Raw genomic sequence first — 14,746 nt, 5'->3', positions numbered from 1 at the left:
TTGGGGTTCTTTTGGGTATGCTTTTGGGTACCTTTAGATACTGACAGGTACTTTGGGGTTCTTTTGGGTATGCTTTTGGGTACTTGGGTACTTAGGGTTAGGCTCAGCGGTAGAGCTCTGGTAGAACAGCAGGATGGGGGGTTCCCTTTTCGAACCCGCTCCTGATGTGCAACCCCTAATTGCTCCTGATGTGCAGGTTGGTGCCTTCTGGCTTGCATGGTTTCCTCTGCCATTGGAGTGTGAATGGCTGAATGTAATGCACACTCAAATGCTTTGGATAAAAAGCACTAGCATTTACCATTTTACTCTGGGGGTATTTTGGGCCCTGTACTTTTCGGTATGCGTTTGGGTACTTTGGGGCAATTTGTAGGAGTCAGACCCGGTTGGACAGCTAATGTTCTGTTGCTTTTTCTTCTATTTACAATTAAATGTTATACTTCTACCAGTCCAGATGCCTTGACTAATTAAAATATAATATGATAATTATGTACATAGCAAAAAACTATATCTATATCTAAATCAATATATTGATTTTAGAAAAAATACGTAGTCTTGGCCTTATGGTCTTGGCTCTACCTCTGTCTCCGTGACGACAACCTATTAACCAATCACAGCAGTGCTGCTCCTCCCGGCCTATGGGATCGAGATTACCTATCGTGTCAGGGGGAGGGGCTCTGTCTGTGTGCTTTTTGTCAACATGGCGGCGCCCTGCTTCCAACAACAAGTCTGAAAGGTAACCCACTTTATTTTTTATGCAAAAAATGTCGCTTTTCGGCGGCGGGTTGACGTGACCGTCGTCATTTTACTGAGCATCGAAAGGCACCGTTCAACGGCAGCTGACAGTTAAAAGTTGTCAACGTGTTTTTGTGTGTGAATAATAAGATCAAAAAGAGCAGCCTGACTCCTGCAACACCAGGCAGGGACAACTCAGCAGGCTAGCTGTTAGCTTAGCCTGCCTGAAGGCACTGTCTGTCTGCCACACACACTGCTGGCTGTGATTTTAGTAAAGTGTGTTTTCAAACCCGTTGTCTACCGTTTTCATGAACATTGTATCCAGTTTTCAAAAGTCACTGATCGAGCGAAGGTGTACTCTCTCTTTTTACCCTTCCAGAATTAGAGTTTATACAACAGCAAAAAGTCCAATTTATCTACAGTGCACACACAGTTCGGGTCCATTTTCGGTTCCATTTGTACCCTCTCAGAGTTAAATGTACACTGAGGTTTTCTGCTGTGTGGAAGTGTTCTTTCTCTAAGAATGTCATGCTGTACTTGTCTAATGTCTACCAACTATATCGACACCCAGACAGCTCTAGTGGATTTTCTGAACCATTCAACAAAACCTTTGACATACTTGCTACTCTTTAATGAAGTACAGGCCTCTGGGTAGCTGATTTTTGATTGATTGAAGTATTTATTAACAGTTTGCAGAATTACAGTACATTCCAAGCACAACTCAATACAAAAACTTAACTGTGAGTGGACGACACCATAAAGCATTACACTTGTTTACAAGAGGGTCCACCGATTTCAATTCATCATAAACTAGAAAAAGTGCCCTTCTGGGCACAGGTCTCCACCAGGAGGATAGGACTGTGTGAGATGTTTGGCAAAATATTTAGGAGTAATATAAACATTTTGTTTGCCTTTGATGGCAATTGGATGATTTGAGGCATTTTGTTCCAAAAATGTGTTTTGCAAAAATCAACCTGTTGGTGGCGCTATAACAGTCCAATGTGAAAAGGGTGGGATATATTCCTCAGCCTAGTAAGAAAATGTGTGAAAGATTTCACGTAAATTGCATGCTGTGTTCATGATTTGAGGCTTTTGTTCAAAACGGGGCAATCTTGCAAACTGTGAAAGCCAATTATAGCCAATTAGGATGGAATATGAAATATCGGACAGATCCGACTTGAGCACATGACCATAGAGATACTGTGTAACGATTTGTGAGATTTTTGGACAGAATCTGGAGGAGTAATATAAAAAAATGTGTTGTACAAAAGTCGGCCTCCTGGTGGCGCTATAACAGGCCGTTCTGGAAAATGCGGGGCAGAGGTTCATCGTTGGCATCCAGGGAGTGTGTGTGAAAAGTTTGGCATCGACCGGGTTAACGGTGCCGGAGATTAGCTGGTAACGGACGGACGGAAGGACACACACACGGACGGACACACGGACGGACACACACACACACACACGGACGGAGTGCAAAACATACTCTCTCCCCATGCCGGACACACACACACACACACGGACGGAGTGCAAAACATACTCTCTCCCCATGCCTTCGGCCTGGTGGAGACAATGATGATGGGATGAAAGTTAAGTGAAGTTCGGATAAAAAATAGGATACGCTTGTCGCTATTGATAGGGCTGGGCACATATATCGATATTATAATTGATAGAGGCTAGATATTGGATTGCAATTGCAATGTATCAGTATGCCTCATATCTAGCCGCAATTTGCAACTCTAGATTTTTTTATAATGGGATGAATCTAGAGTTGCAATACCCTCCATTGACTCCCCACTCATCATTTTGCGTTTGCGATCTGCTTGTCTTAAACGACATTAAACTCACCAACATTGCAGCTGTAGTCCAAGCTTGAATTATTCTCTTTCAATCTGCCGAGCTTGTTTTTCATAAAAATCCCCCGTAGACATGTTATGAGCTACTTTCTGTCAAGAAATTCTGTGTGCTGGAGTTTGGAAACGGGGGATTTTTATGAAAAACAAGCTCGGCAGATTGAAAGAGAACTAGAAAAAGTGCCCTTCTGGGCACAGGTCTCCACCAGGAGGATAGGACTGTGTGAGATGTTTGGCAAAATGTTTAGGAGTAATATAAACATGTTTGCCTTTGATGGCAATTGGATGACTTGAGGCATTTTGTTCCAAAAATGTGTTTTGCAAAAATCAACCTGTTGGTGGCGCTATAACAGGCCAATGTGAAAAGGGTGGGATATATTCCTCAGCCTAGTAAGAAAATGTGTGAAAGATTTCAGGTAAATTGCATGCTGCGTTCATGATTTGAGGCTTTTGTTCAAAACGGGGCAATCTTGCAAACTGTGAAAGCCAATTATAGCCAATTAGGATGGAATATGAAATATCGGACAGATCCGACTTGAGCACATGACCATAGAGATACTGTGTAACGATTTGTGAGATTTTTGGACAGAATCTGGAGGAGTAATATCAAAACATTTGTTTTACAAAAGTCGGCCTCCTGGTGGCGCTATAAAAGGCAGATGCGGAAAATGCAGGCGAAAGGTTTGTGCTTGGCCTCTAGGGAGTGTGCATGCAACGTTTCACGCAGATCGGTGCAGTTTTAGGTAAACAATGTGAAAAGCTGCCTCATGGTGGCGCTATAACAGGCCGTTCTGGAAAATGCAGGGCAGAGGTTAATCGTTGGCATGCAGGGAGTGTGTGTGCAAAGTTTGGCATCGACCGGGTTAACGGTGCCGGAGATTAGCTGGTAACGGACGGACGGAAGGACACACGGACACACGGACACACACACACACGGACGGAGTGCAAAACATACTCTCTCCCCATGCCTTCGGCCTGGTGGAGACAATAATTCAAGCTTGGACTACAGCTGCAATGTTGGTGAGTTTAACGTCGTTTAAGACAAGCAGATCGCAAACGCAAAATGATGAGTGGGGAGTCAATGGAGGGTATTGCAACTCTAGATTCATCCCATTATAAAAAAATCTAGAGTTGCAAATTGCGGCTAGCCTCATATCTACCATATCTCTCACACACACACACACACACACACACACACACACACACACACACACACACACACACACACACACACACACACACACAGTACACTATTACTGTTTATGGCATTGAACTGAACTAGTCATCGACCTGTTTCTCTCCATCTTCCAAGATGTACTTTGATTGATTGATTTATTAACAGTTTGCAGAATTACAGTACATTTCAAGTACAACTCAATACAAAAACTGTTAACAGTGAGTGGACGACACCATAAAGCATTACACTTGTTTACAATAGGGCCCACCATTTTCAATTAATCAAAACAGTGGATGGGAATTGTCTTTTTAACAGCTGAGCTGGGATTCCCAGTAGCATCATGCCATCACTGTCCAAGCCTGATGTCTGTACTCTGTCCTCTCTATATGTGACTGTTCCCTCTCTGACACACAGACACCTGAACATCTTTATGAAAGATAAACCATGCTGATTATTGATTAAATGAGACTTGAGATGAGAAGGGACTTTATTGTATTCCTCATTTTTGGTGGCATGTCAAGCCTTTTGGTAGATATAGAATAGTGGAGAGAGAGACAGTAGATGCAGAAAGAGAGAAACTAAGGGAATTATACTCAGAAAAATGGTCCGACTGGCCGGGAATCAAACTGTTTACTTATCGTCGGGGCATTTTGATGTGCCCTAAACGATTTGTACTTGCTGGTGTCGTGCTCAGTGAATAGCAGATCTACAAGCTCCATGTGACACGTTGTGAGCTTGTATATTGTTTTGTATAACTTTTCACCGCAGGCAACACCATCCAAACAGAAAAGTCCTGTCTGATTGCATTAAACAATGTTAAACTCACCAACATTGCAGCTGTACGAAAAGCTTGAATTATCCTCTTTCTATCTGCAAAGTTTTTGTTTCATAAAAATCCACCATAGAAACGTTATGAGCTACTTTCTGTCAAGAAATTCCCTGCATTTGATTATTTTTGTGTCAGAGTTTGGAAGTGCTTGTTTTCAATAACACAACATTTTGCTGCCTCCTGCATTATGTGACATTTAGAAACAGGTGATACGCAGGACGGTTGAGTGATTTCCAACGAGCGCTTCCAAACTCCAACACTCCATGCTGCTCAATGTTTGCCACTCAGTCTAGATGAGGGTGGTGTCTCCTGATGGGAAAATCATGCCTGTGCATACTCTATTAATCGAAACAAAAAATATATATTGAGATCTGTCAGACACCTATGCGATCTCATTTCAAAATTTGAGCAAGAATCGTGCAGCACTAGTTGGCATTTTAGTTACTTATGTAAGAGAGAGAGGTTTAAGTCGAGCACTGTTTAAAGCCACAATAGTTGGCTCCAGGTGCTACATTTTGAATGTGGTAAGGTTCAGCAACTACAGACTAAAGGCAGCCAATAAATATTTTCATGGAAAAAATGAGAATGGTGATCTCAGTTCTTGTGGAGGAAAATCGAGATTCATATTTGAGCAAGAATCGTGCAGCACTAGCAACACCAGTGTGCAACTAAGTATAAGTCAGGCTACAAATGCAGTGATGTAAATAGGTTTTCAATGTAATGAGTCCCGGGATGCAGGGATGGCCTTTTAGATGAGTCCCAGGGACATTTTATGAGTCCCACTTCAACGAAGTTAGGAGTCATATTTCGCTATTTTTACAAATTGCAGCATTTAACTCCCATTTCATTTTATATGGTTATATTCATGTAGAAAACAGAAGAAGAAATGATTATTATAACTAAAGCTAGCAAAATAAACTAGAATAAAAAAACAGTACAGTAGTGCATCCCATGGATGCAGATGTCGTTGTTTTATTGCATCCCTTAACTATGAACTGCGTTTTGGGATGCAAAATGCACCCTATTTTAATCTCTGCAAATGCATTTAGTTAACGGTCGCATGCAACACGCAGCAAGCACCAGCTCTAACATAATGAAGTACTGTATTATATTGACATGTGACTGCTTCTGTGTTTTAGGCTGACATCATGTCTAAGGACCAGAGCAGTGTGAGCGAGCTGCTTCCCCGTCTGGAGACCTCAGACCTCCAGGAGCTGGAGCACGTTAAATCCTCCATCAATGACCAGCTCAATACAGGTTATTAGAACTCACTCACAACTAGCTTATTAACTCATTCCAGGTTATTATAATAACTCTCCTGTTGTCTCCCTTATTCACGTCTCCTCTCCTCAGACCGTGGAGGTGTCTTACTGTCCAGTCTAGTTGATTACTATCTAGACTCATCGTCTCCTCAGGCTGTGGCCCTCCTTTCATCCATCAGAGAGCCACATGACAAGGTCTGGCATCACTGTGTGTGTGTGTGTAAAGTGACTCTGTCTGTCTGTCTGTCTGTCTGTCTGTCTGTCTGTCTGTCTGTCTGTCTGTCTGTCTGTCTGTCTGTCTGTCTGTCTGTCTGTCTGTCTGTCTGTCTGTCTGTCTGTCTGTCTGTCTGTCTGTCTGTCTGTCTGTCTGTCTGTCTGTCTGTCTGTCTGTCTGTCTGTCTGTCTGTCTCTGTCTCTCTGTCTCTCTGTCTCTCTCTCTCTCTCATGACCTAACTTGTTTACTTGGGGTGCACATGCAGATCCGACACACCAAAGGTCCGACATGACATGCGGAAATCACCCGTCGCTCCCGACATGCGTTGGTCCGACATGCGTTGGTCCGACATGCGTTGCCTCCTGCGTGTGGTTTGGGTAGGGTGTCGGTCTAATGACAGTCGGACCAATAGTATGTCGGAACTAAAGCCTGTACCCGTTTACTTCCTCCCTAATTCAGCGGTGAGCACGAAGAAGCAATAAAAAGATCAATGACACCAAATTGGAGAAAAAAATAACAAATATTTACATTTTAAATAAAACCGTTACATTACATGACCTTTTTCAAAGTAATCTGCAAGTACCAAATATTTTGAAATGCTGTGATCTGTGACCTTTTTGAAATCTCTAGTACAAGAGTTACTTTTTCAGTACCAGTTTACTGTGCGCCACAAGTTCAAGTCCATCGACTTAATGTACCCATTGCACCGCAGCACAGGTTGTACCTATTGTTTTGCATTCCAGGGTCAGGCCTACCCAGTCCATTTGGCTGCTATCTGGTCTGTCCCTGGCACACAACATGTGCCATAGCTACCCTGAGAGTGTGCTGTTAATGGGAATGGCACTAGATGACAGCCGTCCTCTCTCCATGATGGGTGGGGAGGACATACGGTACTTTTTGTCTCCTCCAGCCCTTTTCAGGAAGGCCAATCAGCATCATATCACCAGGGGTGTACAACACCCAGGGCTTGATTTATTCCCCCCAGGAAGTTATAAGAACAAACATCTCTCTCCTTGGCTGGAGGGCTGGCTGTGTGACAGCACAGAAAAGTAAGGAGGGTTTGGAGCCTGCAAAAACAGGCAGAGCACGTAAATATTGTGCTGCAGGCTGTGCGGTCAGCGCAGCACATTTCCTTCCCTTTTTAGTAAGTAGGCAATTAGGCATACTGAGACACATGGATGAAAGTTATCAGTCGCCACGACTGATTTCAGCCAGCATGTCTTCTATGGAAGTAAATAATAGCCTATCTACAAGCTCTCATAGCATCTTTTGTAAAATCTTAATAGTCTGGGACATTTCATATAAAAGCAAAGGTTAAAGCCTCACTCTGTGATTTCTTCACCAGGTTGGCAGCAAAAACGTCATAATTGTATATATTGTGTTAATTGTTTAGGATTCAGCGTGTGTGTGTGTGTGTGTGTGTGTGTGTGTGTGTGTGTGTGTGTGTGTGTGTGTGTGTGTGTGTGTGTGTGTGTGTGTGTGTGTGTGTGTGTGTGTGTGTGTGTGTGTGTGTGTGTGTGTGTGTGTGTGTGTGTGTGTGTGTGTGTGTCACAAATCGCACATTAGTACACATTCATTGTGAGATTTTATTTTGCTCTATTCCATGGAGACACTGTAGGTATAGATAGATATATAGTTTATTTGTCTCTGTCATGGTTTATCCAGCATTATTACAAAAAAGGGATTGACATGATACAATTGACCGAAAAGGAAAGGGCTGAAGCCGAGGTTTATTATGCCCACCTTTTTGAGATTTAAGTAATCTCATAGAAGGAAACCAAGACTGAATAAAGAAATCAAATTTCAACATTGCTGCATTTCTAATCAAATCAAAAAATAAACAAAATCATGTGGAAAGAAAAAGATTTAGATCATTCAACAGAAAAGCACTACTTCTACCACTAATAATAGTGGTAACAATAATTATAATAGTGGTAGCAATAATTATAATAGTGGTAACAATAATGACAACAGCTAGGCTAACTACTTCCATTGGCCTTCAAGCACGTAGCGGGCTTCAGGGTCATGTGGCTCCTGGGCAGAGCATGTGAGTGGAGAGAATCCTGCTTCACGCTCAAAGGGGCTGTTTTTATACGTTCCACTCTGCTGCTCGAAAAGGATTCTCTGCCACCCAGCTCACCGCTCCAAAAACAGAAGCTGTGTTGTGTTTAGCTGCATATTAGTTTTTGCATAATTAACCACATGAAACTACTGCCGCGCCCATTGTATACCATTGTTATACGGTATACTGTATGCTCATACACATACATTTATGCTCTCAGGGACACTGTATGTCCCTTCTTTTCTGCCAATGTCCCTCATGTGTAATATAAAATATTCTTTATAAATATAAATTCTAAATTAATAATAGCCCTAGCGTCCATATTCTGAGTTGAACATAGCAGATACAGTATAAGCTCACGTGTCTGTCTGTCTGTCTGTCTGTCTGTCTGTCTGTCTGTCTGTCTGTCTGTCTGTCTGTCTGCCTGTCTGCCTGTCTGCCTGTCTGTCTCTCTCTCTCTCTCTCTCTCTGTCCCTCCCTCCCTCTCTCTTGAAAATATTATTAATAATTAACTAGTAACACGACTTTGCTAACATACAGTCTCAACCTACACACATATGTATATACAGTATGTATGTAATGCATGTTTGTATGTATGTACCAAACATCACGGTTTTATCATGATTCTAATCTTTCCTCAGCCCCTGCTGGACAAGCTCAATGATTGTCTGTCAAAACCAGGAAGTAGACTGCACACGTTAGTGCTGCTGGGACATGTAGTCTGCAAACAGCCTCCCTGGTTGCACAAGATCAGTCGCTCGCCTCTGCTCGCCTCCCTGCTCAAATGTCTTAAGGTATGAGATCTGGAACATAGTAGCTATATAATTGATGTATCATCATTATGTAATATAACATAGCAATGTATCTAGGCCTGTCACAATTATTACACAATTATTATTTATTCATATGTTCCAATGTTCAATGCCAAAAACTATTAGTGTGACAATGAATCGTCAACTTAAATGTGTGTTCTTGAAAGCCCTGAATGAATGTATCATTATGTAACATACTAAATATACAGTAGATTATCACAAGAGCACCAATGGAAATGGAAATAAGTCTTTGATCTTATTGTGTTTTCTTGTGTTATTTCAGCGAATGCATTGTATTGTACTACAACAAAGACAACGACAAACTTGCACGTCATCAACACTTTCATTGAATACGCGGATAAACATTACTGTCAAGTTACGAGGAACTGCCCCAGTAAACAAAACAGTAGCCTGGCATGGCCAGACGAATATCACTGCGTAAATATTAGTCTGGAATTTCAGTGTGGTAGATTTCTTTCCAAGGGTCGGGTTACAAACGGATTCCAACGTCACAGCAAAAAAAGTCTCACTTTGAATAGTGGCCTCTGATTGGGTCACCCACAACTCTGTGGTGAGCGAAATGTACTTCAAACTGAGGAGTGCCAGACCCAATCTGCCCAGGGCATCTTCATTTCATGTGGCAGATTCGTCTGGTTTCCAGGCTAACAAAAAAGTAGTCTCACCTGTTGTTCTATATTGCAGTGGTTTTCAACCAGTGGTTCGGGGACCACCAGTGGTCCTTGAGGGGGTTCCAGGTGGTCCCCAGCAAAATGATGGAGAGTTTGTAACCAAATGGACCCTTATTAGCACAGATAATTTTGTTCGTCAAATAACCTTCACTGCTGAGTTCTTCACTAACCTTTTATTTGAAGAATCACCCGGTCACAAATGTAGGTCCGTTTTAACACACATCCGCCTTAAAATAGTCCAATCGCTTGTCATCGTGTCGAGGAATATTCCAAAGTGCCAACAACAAAGAAGGGAAGACAGAGCCACCCATAGCTCGCCGCCATTACCAATGGAAATGCATTGAGCCTTCATTTCCCATCAGCCCTGAGAAGCCAGCGGTCATGTGATCCAAACGTGTGATGTATCCAATATTGTATGGGGAAAACCTTGTATGTCTTAAAAGTTATCAAAATTGGCGAATTAAACAATGAAAACAAATGTCGGCTTCGGCAGGGAAAGAGGTATTTATCAAAAAAGTCGGGAAAGTCGTGATCAGCAGTCAAACTGTTAGTTCTTTAACTTTTTGAGAGTGTAAAATGAAATATGGGTCCATTTGGTTTAATTTTACGCTCTCAAGAGTGTCTACATAATTGGAGAATGAAATTGTGGACAGTATCCTATCCAACGATAACAACATTTGTTAGTTTTGTGCCAGCAAGTTTAAATGTCATCAAATGGTGAAAATATAATGGGCCTTAGATTTGAAAAAGGGTTGAAAACCACTGTTCTATTGTGTTTGCAGGCAGACAGTGATGTTGTGGTGTTGATAACTGTTCTATTGTGTTTGCAGGCAGACAGTGATGTTGTGGTGTTGATAACGGGTGTTCTATTGTGTTTGCAGGCAGACAGTGATGTTGTGGTGTTGATAAACCACTGTTCTATTGTGTTTGCAGGCAGACAGTGATGTTGTGGTGTTGATAACGGGGGCCCTGGTCCTGATCACCCTGTTACCCATCATCCCTCAGGCTGGGAAACAGCACATCTACGACTTCTTTGATGTCTTTGGACGTCTGGCCTCGTGGGGCCTTAGAAACCCTGGTAACACAGAGACCACACACACACACACACACACACACACACACACACACACACACGTGTATGCACACACTACCATTTCACCACCAGGACGCTTTGACATTATAGGACCCAGTTTTTTGTACATCAAAGACTCCAATGAAATTCCCCTGTGCAATTTGTGCTCTCACACGATGAGTAGAACCAAAGTCTGATTTACTGTGGCAGCAGCTAATTCCACAACCATCACATGGCAGTAAAAGAAAAAAAGTTGCCAGAGCAATGTTTCAGTGCTCAGCTATCTAGCCGAAGGCCTGCACTTGTGTAACACAGTGGGTTTCAACCCTTTTCATATCAAGGACCATTATTCTCTACACAATCATTCTCTAATTGTGTAGACTTGTAAATGATGTTCACTAATTTAACTCTTGAGAGCATAAAATGAGTTTGGTTTAATTTTACACTCTCAAGAGTTAAAGGGTCCATTTGGTTACCAACTCTTTAGCTGGGGACCACCTGGAACCCCCTCAATGACCACTGGTGGTCCTCGGACCACTGGCTGAAAACCACTGGTGTAACATCCTGACAGATTCTGATTCTGAGTTTCTGATTGATTGTGTGTGCGTGTGCGTGCGACTTTGTGTGTGTGACTTTGCGTGTGTGTGTTTAGGTCATGTCAATGGAGTGTATCTCGTCCATCTCCATGCCAGCGTGTACTCTCTGTTCCACCGTCTGTACGGGATGTATCCATGTAACTTCATCTCCTACCTCCGTCTGCACTACAGCATGAAGGAGAACCTCGCCACCTTCGAAGAGGTCGTCAAGGTTGGTAGAACAAAGAACACGGCAGCCGGCAGTAGAACACAGCACAGCACAGATACATTGACTAAACACATTTCTTTATTTTCTTAATTTCTGATGTGTGTGTGTGTGTGTGTGTGTGTGTGTGTGTGTGTGTGTGTGTGTGTGTGTGTGTGTGTGTGTGTGTGTGTGTGTGTGTGTGTGTGTGTGTGTGTGTGTGTGTGTGTGTGTGTGTGTGTGTGTGTGCGCGCGCGCGCGCAGCCCATGTTAGAGCATGTGAGAGTTCATCCAGAGTTGGTCACTGGAACTCAGGACTACGAACTAGATCCATCCAGGTCAGGACAATAAGTGCAATCAAAAGTACTACTAGAACTACCACTATAGTACTATTACTACTAGTAGTAGACTAGTACAACTACCTGTACAGTACTACTATTTCTGCTTGAAGCGCTAGTATATTGCTAAAATGAAGATTCCTTCTGTCTGTCTGTCTCATTCTCTCTCTCTCATCTGTCAGGTGGAAGTGTTGTGAGATTCATGACATTGTGATAGAATGTTCCAAAATGTCTCTGGACCCTAAAGAATGTTCCAGTGAGGAGGGCTACTCCTCTCTACCAGACCCCCTCTACAGCTCTCACATGAACCTGTCCTCCACTGGTCAGTAAGACGCACGCATTCTGTGCACTCACGCACACACGCACGCACGCATGCACGCAGCCACGCACACACGCAAACACACACACACACACGATTTATTCTGTTCAATTTGTGGTGTATTCTGACAGGAAGTTCAGGTTGTACTCCAGTGGCCACAGATCAGGCTCCTGTCTTGCTGTCTCTCTGTCTGTCTGGAAACAACAGCTATATACAGGTACTTCTGTCTGTCTGTCTGCCTGCCTGCTCTTCAGAACGGAACGGTATTACACCAATCACAAAAATGTGTTTTAAAACCTCTTTAGGATATGTTTTTCAAATAAGTGGCTAGCAAACTAGGCTTAGACTAAATTGGTTTCCATTAGGACTTATTCACACAAATGCACAGTTAATGGGGGGGGGGGGGGGGGGGCGTTCTCTTTGTGAGCTCTGTAATAATTTACATTCACTATGGAGTGTGGGCACTGAGTTTGTTTGTGTGTGCATGTGTGTGCGTGTGTGTGTTCAATCTCAGCACTGTGAGGGGGACGGTGTCACATGGAGCCCCTCCTCTGTATGTGGTTTAGCCACGCCCCCAGCCTCTCCAGCAACTGTTCCAGAACCTTCAACATTCTTCACCCAGCCACCCATAATAAGGACCACCTCTATGTCAGGTCAGACACGCACGCACGCACGCACGCACGCATGCACGCACGCACGCACGCACGCACGCACGCACACACAAATCCCAAACTACTGCCACTAGTCAGTCTGATAGGTCTAGGAGCAACAAAGTAACTAGGATAACACGCATATGCTCACTGATTGAACGTCATTGTTGTCTGATTGACGTGTATGTTATTTTCCTCCAGGTGTAAAATGTCCCTCTTTAGCCACCACCCCTGTCACTCCGTGTCCTGCAACCCCATTGGCTGAAGACCACGGTCAGCCCTCAGACAACAACAACCAGGTAACTAGTTGCGACCATAGGTCGCAGATTACTATAACCTGCAAAACCTGTCAGTCAGTCAGACCGTCAGTCAGTCCGTCCGTCCGTCACGCCTCCATATGTGGTTGTCAGTCCATCACGCCTCATGTCACGTCATGCCACCATATATGGTAGTCAGTCCGTCACACCTCGTGACACGCTCCATATATGGCCGTCTCCATATATGAAGATCACAACATTGACCTCATCAAACCCTGGATAGCCAGTGCTTAATTTCACCCGGAGCTTGGCGGAGCTCAGCTCCGGTAACTGTCACTTGAGCTCCCCTACCTGTAGAGGCAGCTCCGGTAGCTGTAGAGGTCGCTCCGCCACCCCAAATGCACATTACAATATACAATACTCTCTATTATTATTTTAGTTTCATTTTCAAGTCAACTAGGCTTCTTCCTCGTCATAGTTACTTCTATTTCCAGTACGATTCCAAAATAAAACATGGCTTGAATGATCACATTGCAAGTACAAACAAAAAACACTCTTATTTTGAAATGTGTGCCCAGGAAATAGGTGGCTATGGAACCCTGCGTCGTGAGGCTTGACGCCTCACTGTTGACACATAACGCTTGCTTTGGTGGGCCCGAAATAAAAAAAAGACTAGTACAGAATTAAGTAGTAGTAGCATTATTGAGGAGGAGGCGGAGGAGGAGGTGGTCGGAGTCGGAGGAGGCGGAGGAGGAACTTGGATAAGGACAACGTTGTATTTAGCATTGCGTACTGTTCTGATGATGGGCCACCGGCCACCCTAACTTAATCTAATATAAGATTAAGTTATATATCTAATATAACGTTGAGCCGCTGTGCCAACTGATCTGCAAATGCCTACTGTAGCCTGTAGGTGTGTGTTGTGAGCCGGCGGACCCCTGTGTAAACTGCTGCTGCAAATGTTATTGATTGACTGATTGGAAATTTTAGTTTGTAGAATGGGTACAGTTCAAACGAAAGGAGCCTACACAGGTCAATACAAAATCTGACTGCTACGAGTATAAAACCAGAAAAAGCTTAAGACTTGTTACTTCAGGGTCCTCATTTTCAATTCATCAGAACATTTAAAGACATAAAAACGTCTATATGCCTACTCTTTTGTGTTCTGATGGATGGGCTGCCCGTTGGTTGTGCTAAAAAAAGGCAAAAAAACTGGATAAAAAAAACGAGTTTTGTGCGTGCATGTGCGTGCACGTGTGCGTGCATGCGCGTGTGCACGTGCACGCCCCCGAGCTCCGGCACCTAAGAATTTAGAAATTAAGCACTGTGGATAGCCATACATGGAGAAGACTGGATCATCACCTAGATCTGCATATATGGTGCCGGCCAGCAACTCTACATCTGACCTCAGGCTCAAACCTCAAACCCTTAGATCTCCATATATGGAGCTGACCTGTTCTGACATTCTAGATGTTGATCCTACCCCACCCGTCCTTCCTCTTCGATGTCTCCCTTTTGACTGATACCTGTCCATTCAAACTCTAGACGGGCCCGCCCCCAAAGTTTTTAACGCAGCCGCACCCGGCAGCCGGCGAAAACTAGAGTTCTCAACAGGCCCGAAAATGAAGGCCCTACCGTGTGTGTGTGTGTGTGTGTGTGTGTGTGTGTGTGTGTGTGTGTGTGTGTGTGTGTGTGTGTGTGTG

The 14,746-nt window shown here is 43.5% G+C and overlaps 1 protein-coding gene across 3 annotated transcripts in view; it reads left to right on the top strand.

Annotated features, from left to right (window-relative positions):
• The first annotated feature begins 669 nt into the window (after positions 1–669).
• Positions 670–14,746, top strand: part of tsc1a (TSC complex subunit 1a) — a 27,773-nt gene continuing 13,696 nt past the window's right edge. For all 3 annotated transcript variants that reach the window (XM_079516781.1, XM_079516782.1, XM_079516780.1), the window contains exons 1-11: positions 670–733; positions 5,728–5,845; positions 5,942–6,045; positions 8,768–8,920; positions 10,561–10,705; positions 11,352–11,506; positions 11,744–11,817; positions 12,000–12,139; positions 12,268–12,353; positions 12,651–12,789; positions 12,988–13,085. In XM_079516781.1, the coding sequence (XP_079372907.1) occupies positions 5,737–5,845; positions 5,942–6,045; positions 8,768–8,920; positions 10,561–10,705; positions 11,352–11,506; positions 11,744–11,817; positions 12,000–12,139; positions 12,268–12,353; positions 12,651–12,789; positions 12,988–13,085 (1,203 nt within the window). In that variant the 5' untranslated portion in view covers positions 670–733; positions 5,728–5,736. The remainder of the gene's footprint in view (positions 734–5,727; positions 5,846–5,941; positions 6,046–8,767; positions 8,921–10,560; positions 10,706–11,351; positions 11,507–11,743; positions 11,818–11,999; positions 12,140–12,267; positions 12,354–12,650; positions 12,790–12,987; positions 13,086–14,746) is intronic.

This window comes from Electrona antarctica (genome assembly GCF_951216825.1).
Source record: "Electrona antarctica genome assembly, chromosome: 12".
Taxonomy (NCBI): Eukaryota; Metazoa; Chordata; class Actinopteri; order Myctophiformes; family Myctophidae; genus Electrona; species Electrona antarctica.
The sequence above is the reverse complement of the archived record's forward strand: the minus strand, read 5'-3'. Positions and strand labels throughout refer to the sequence as shown.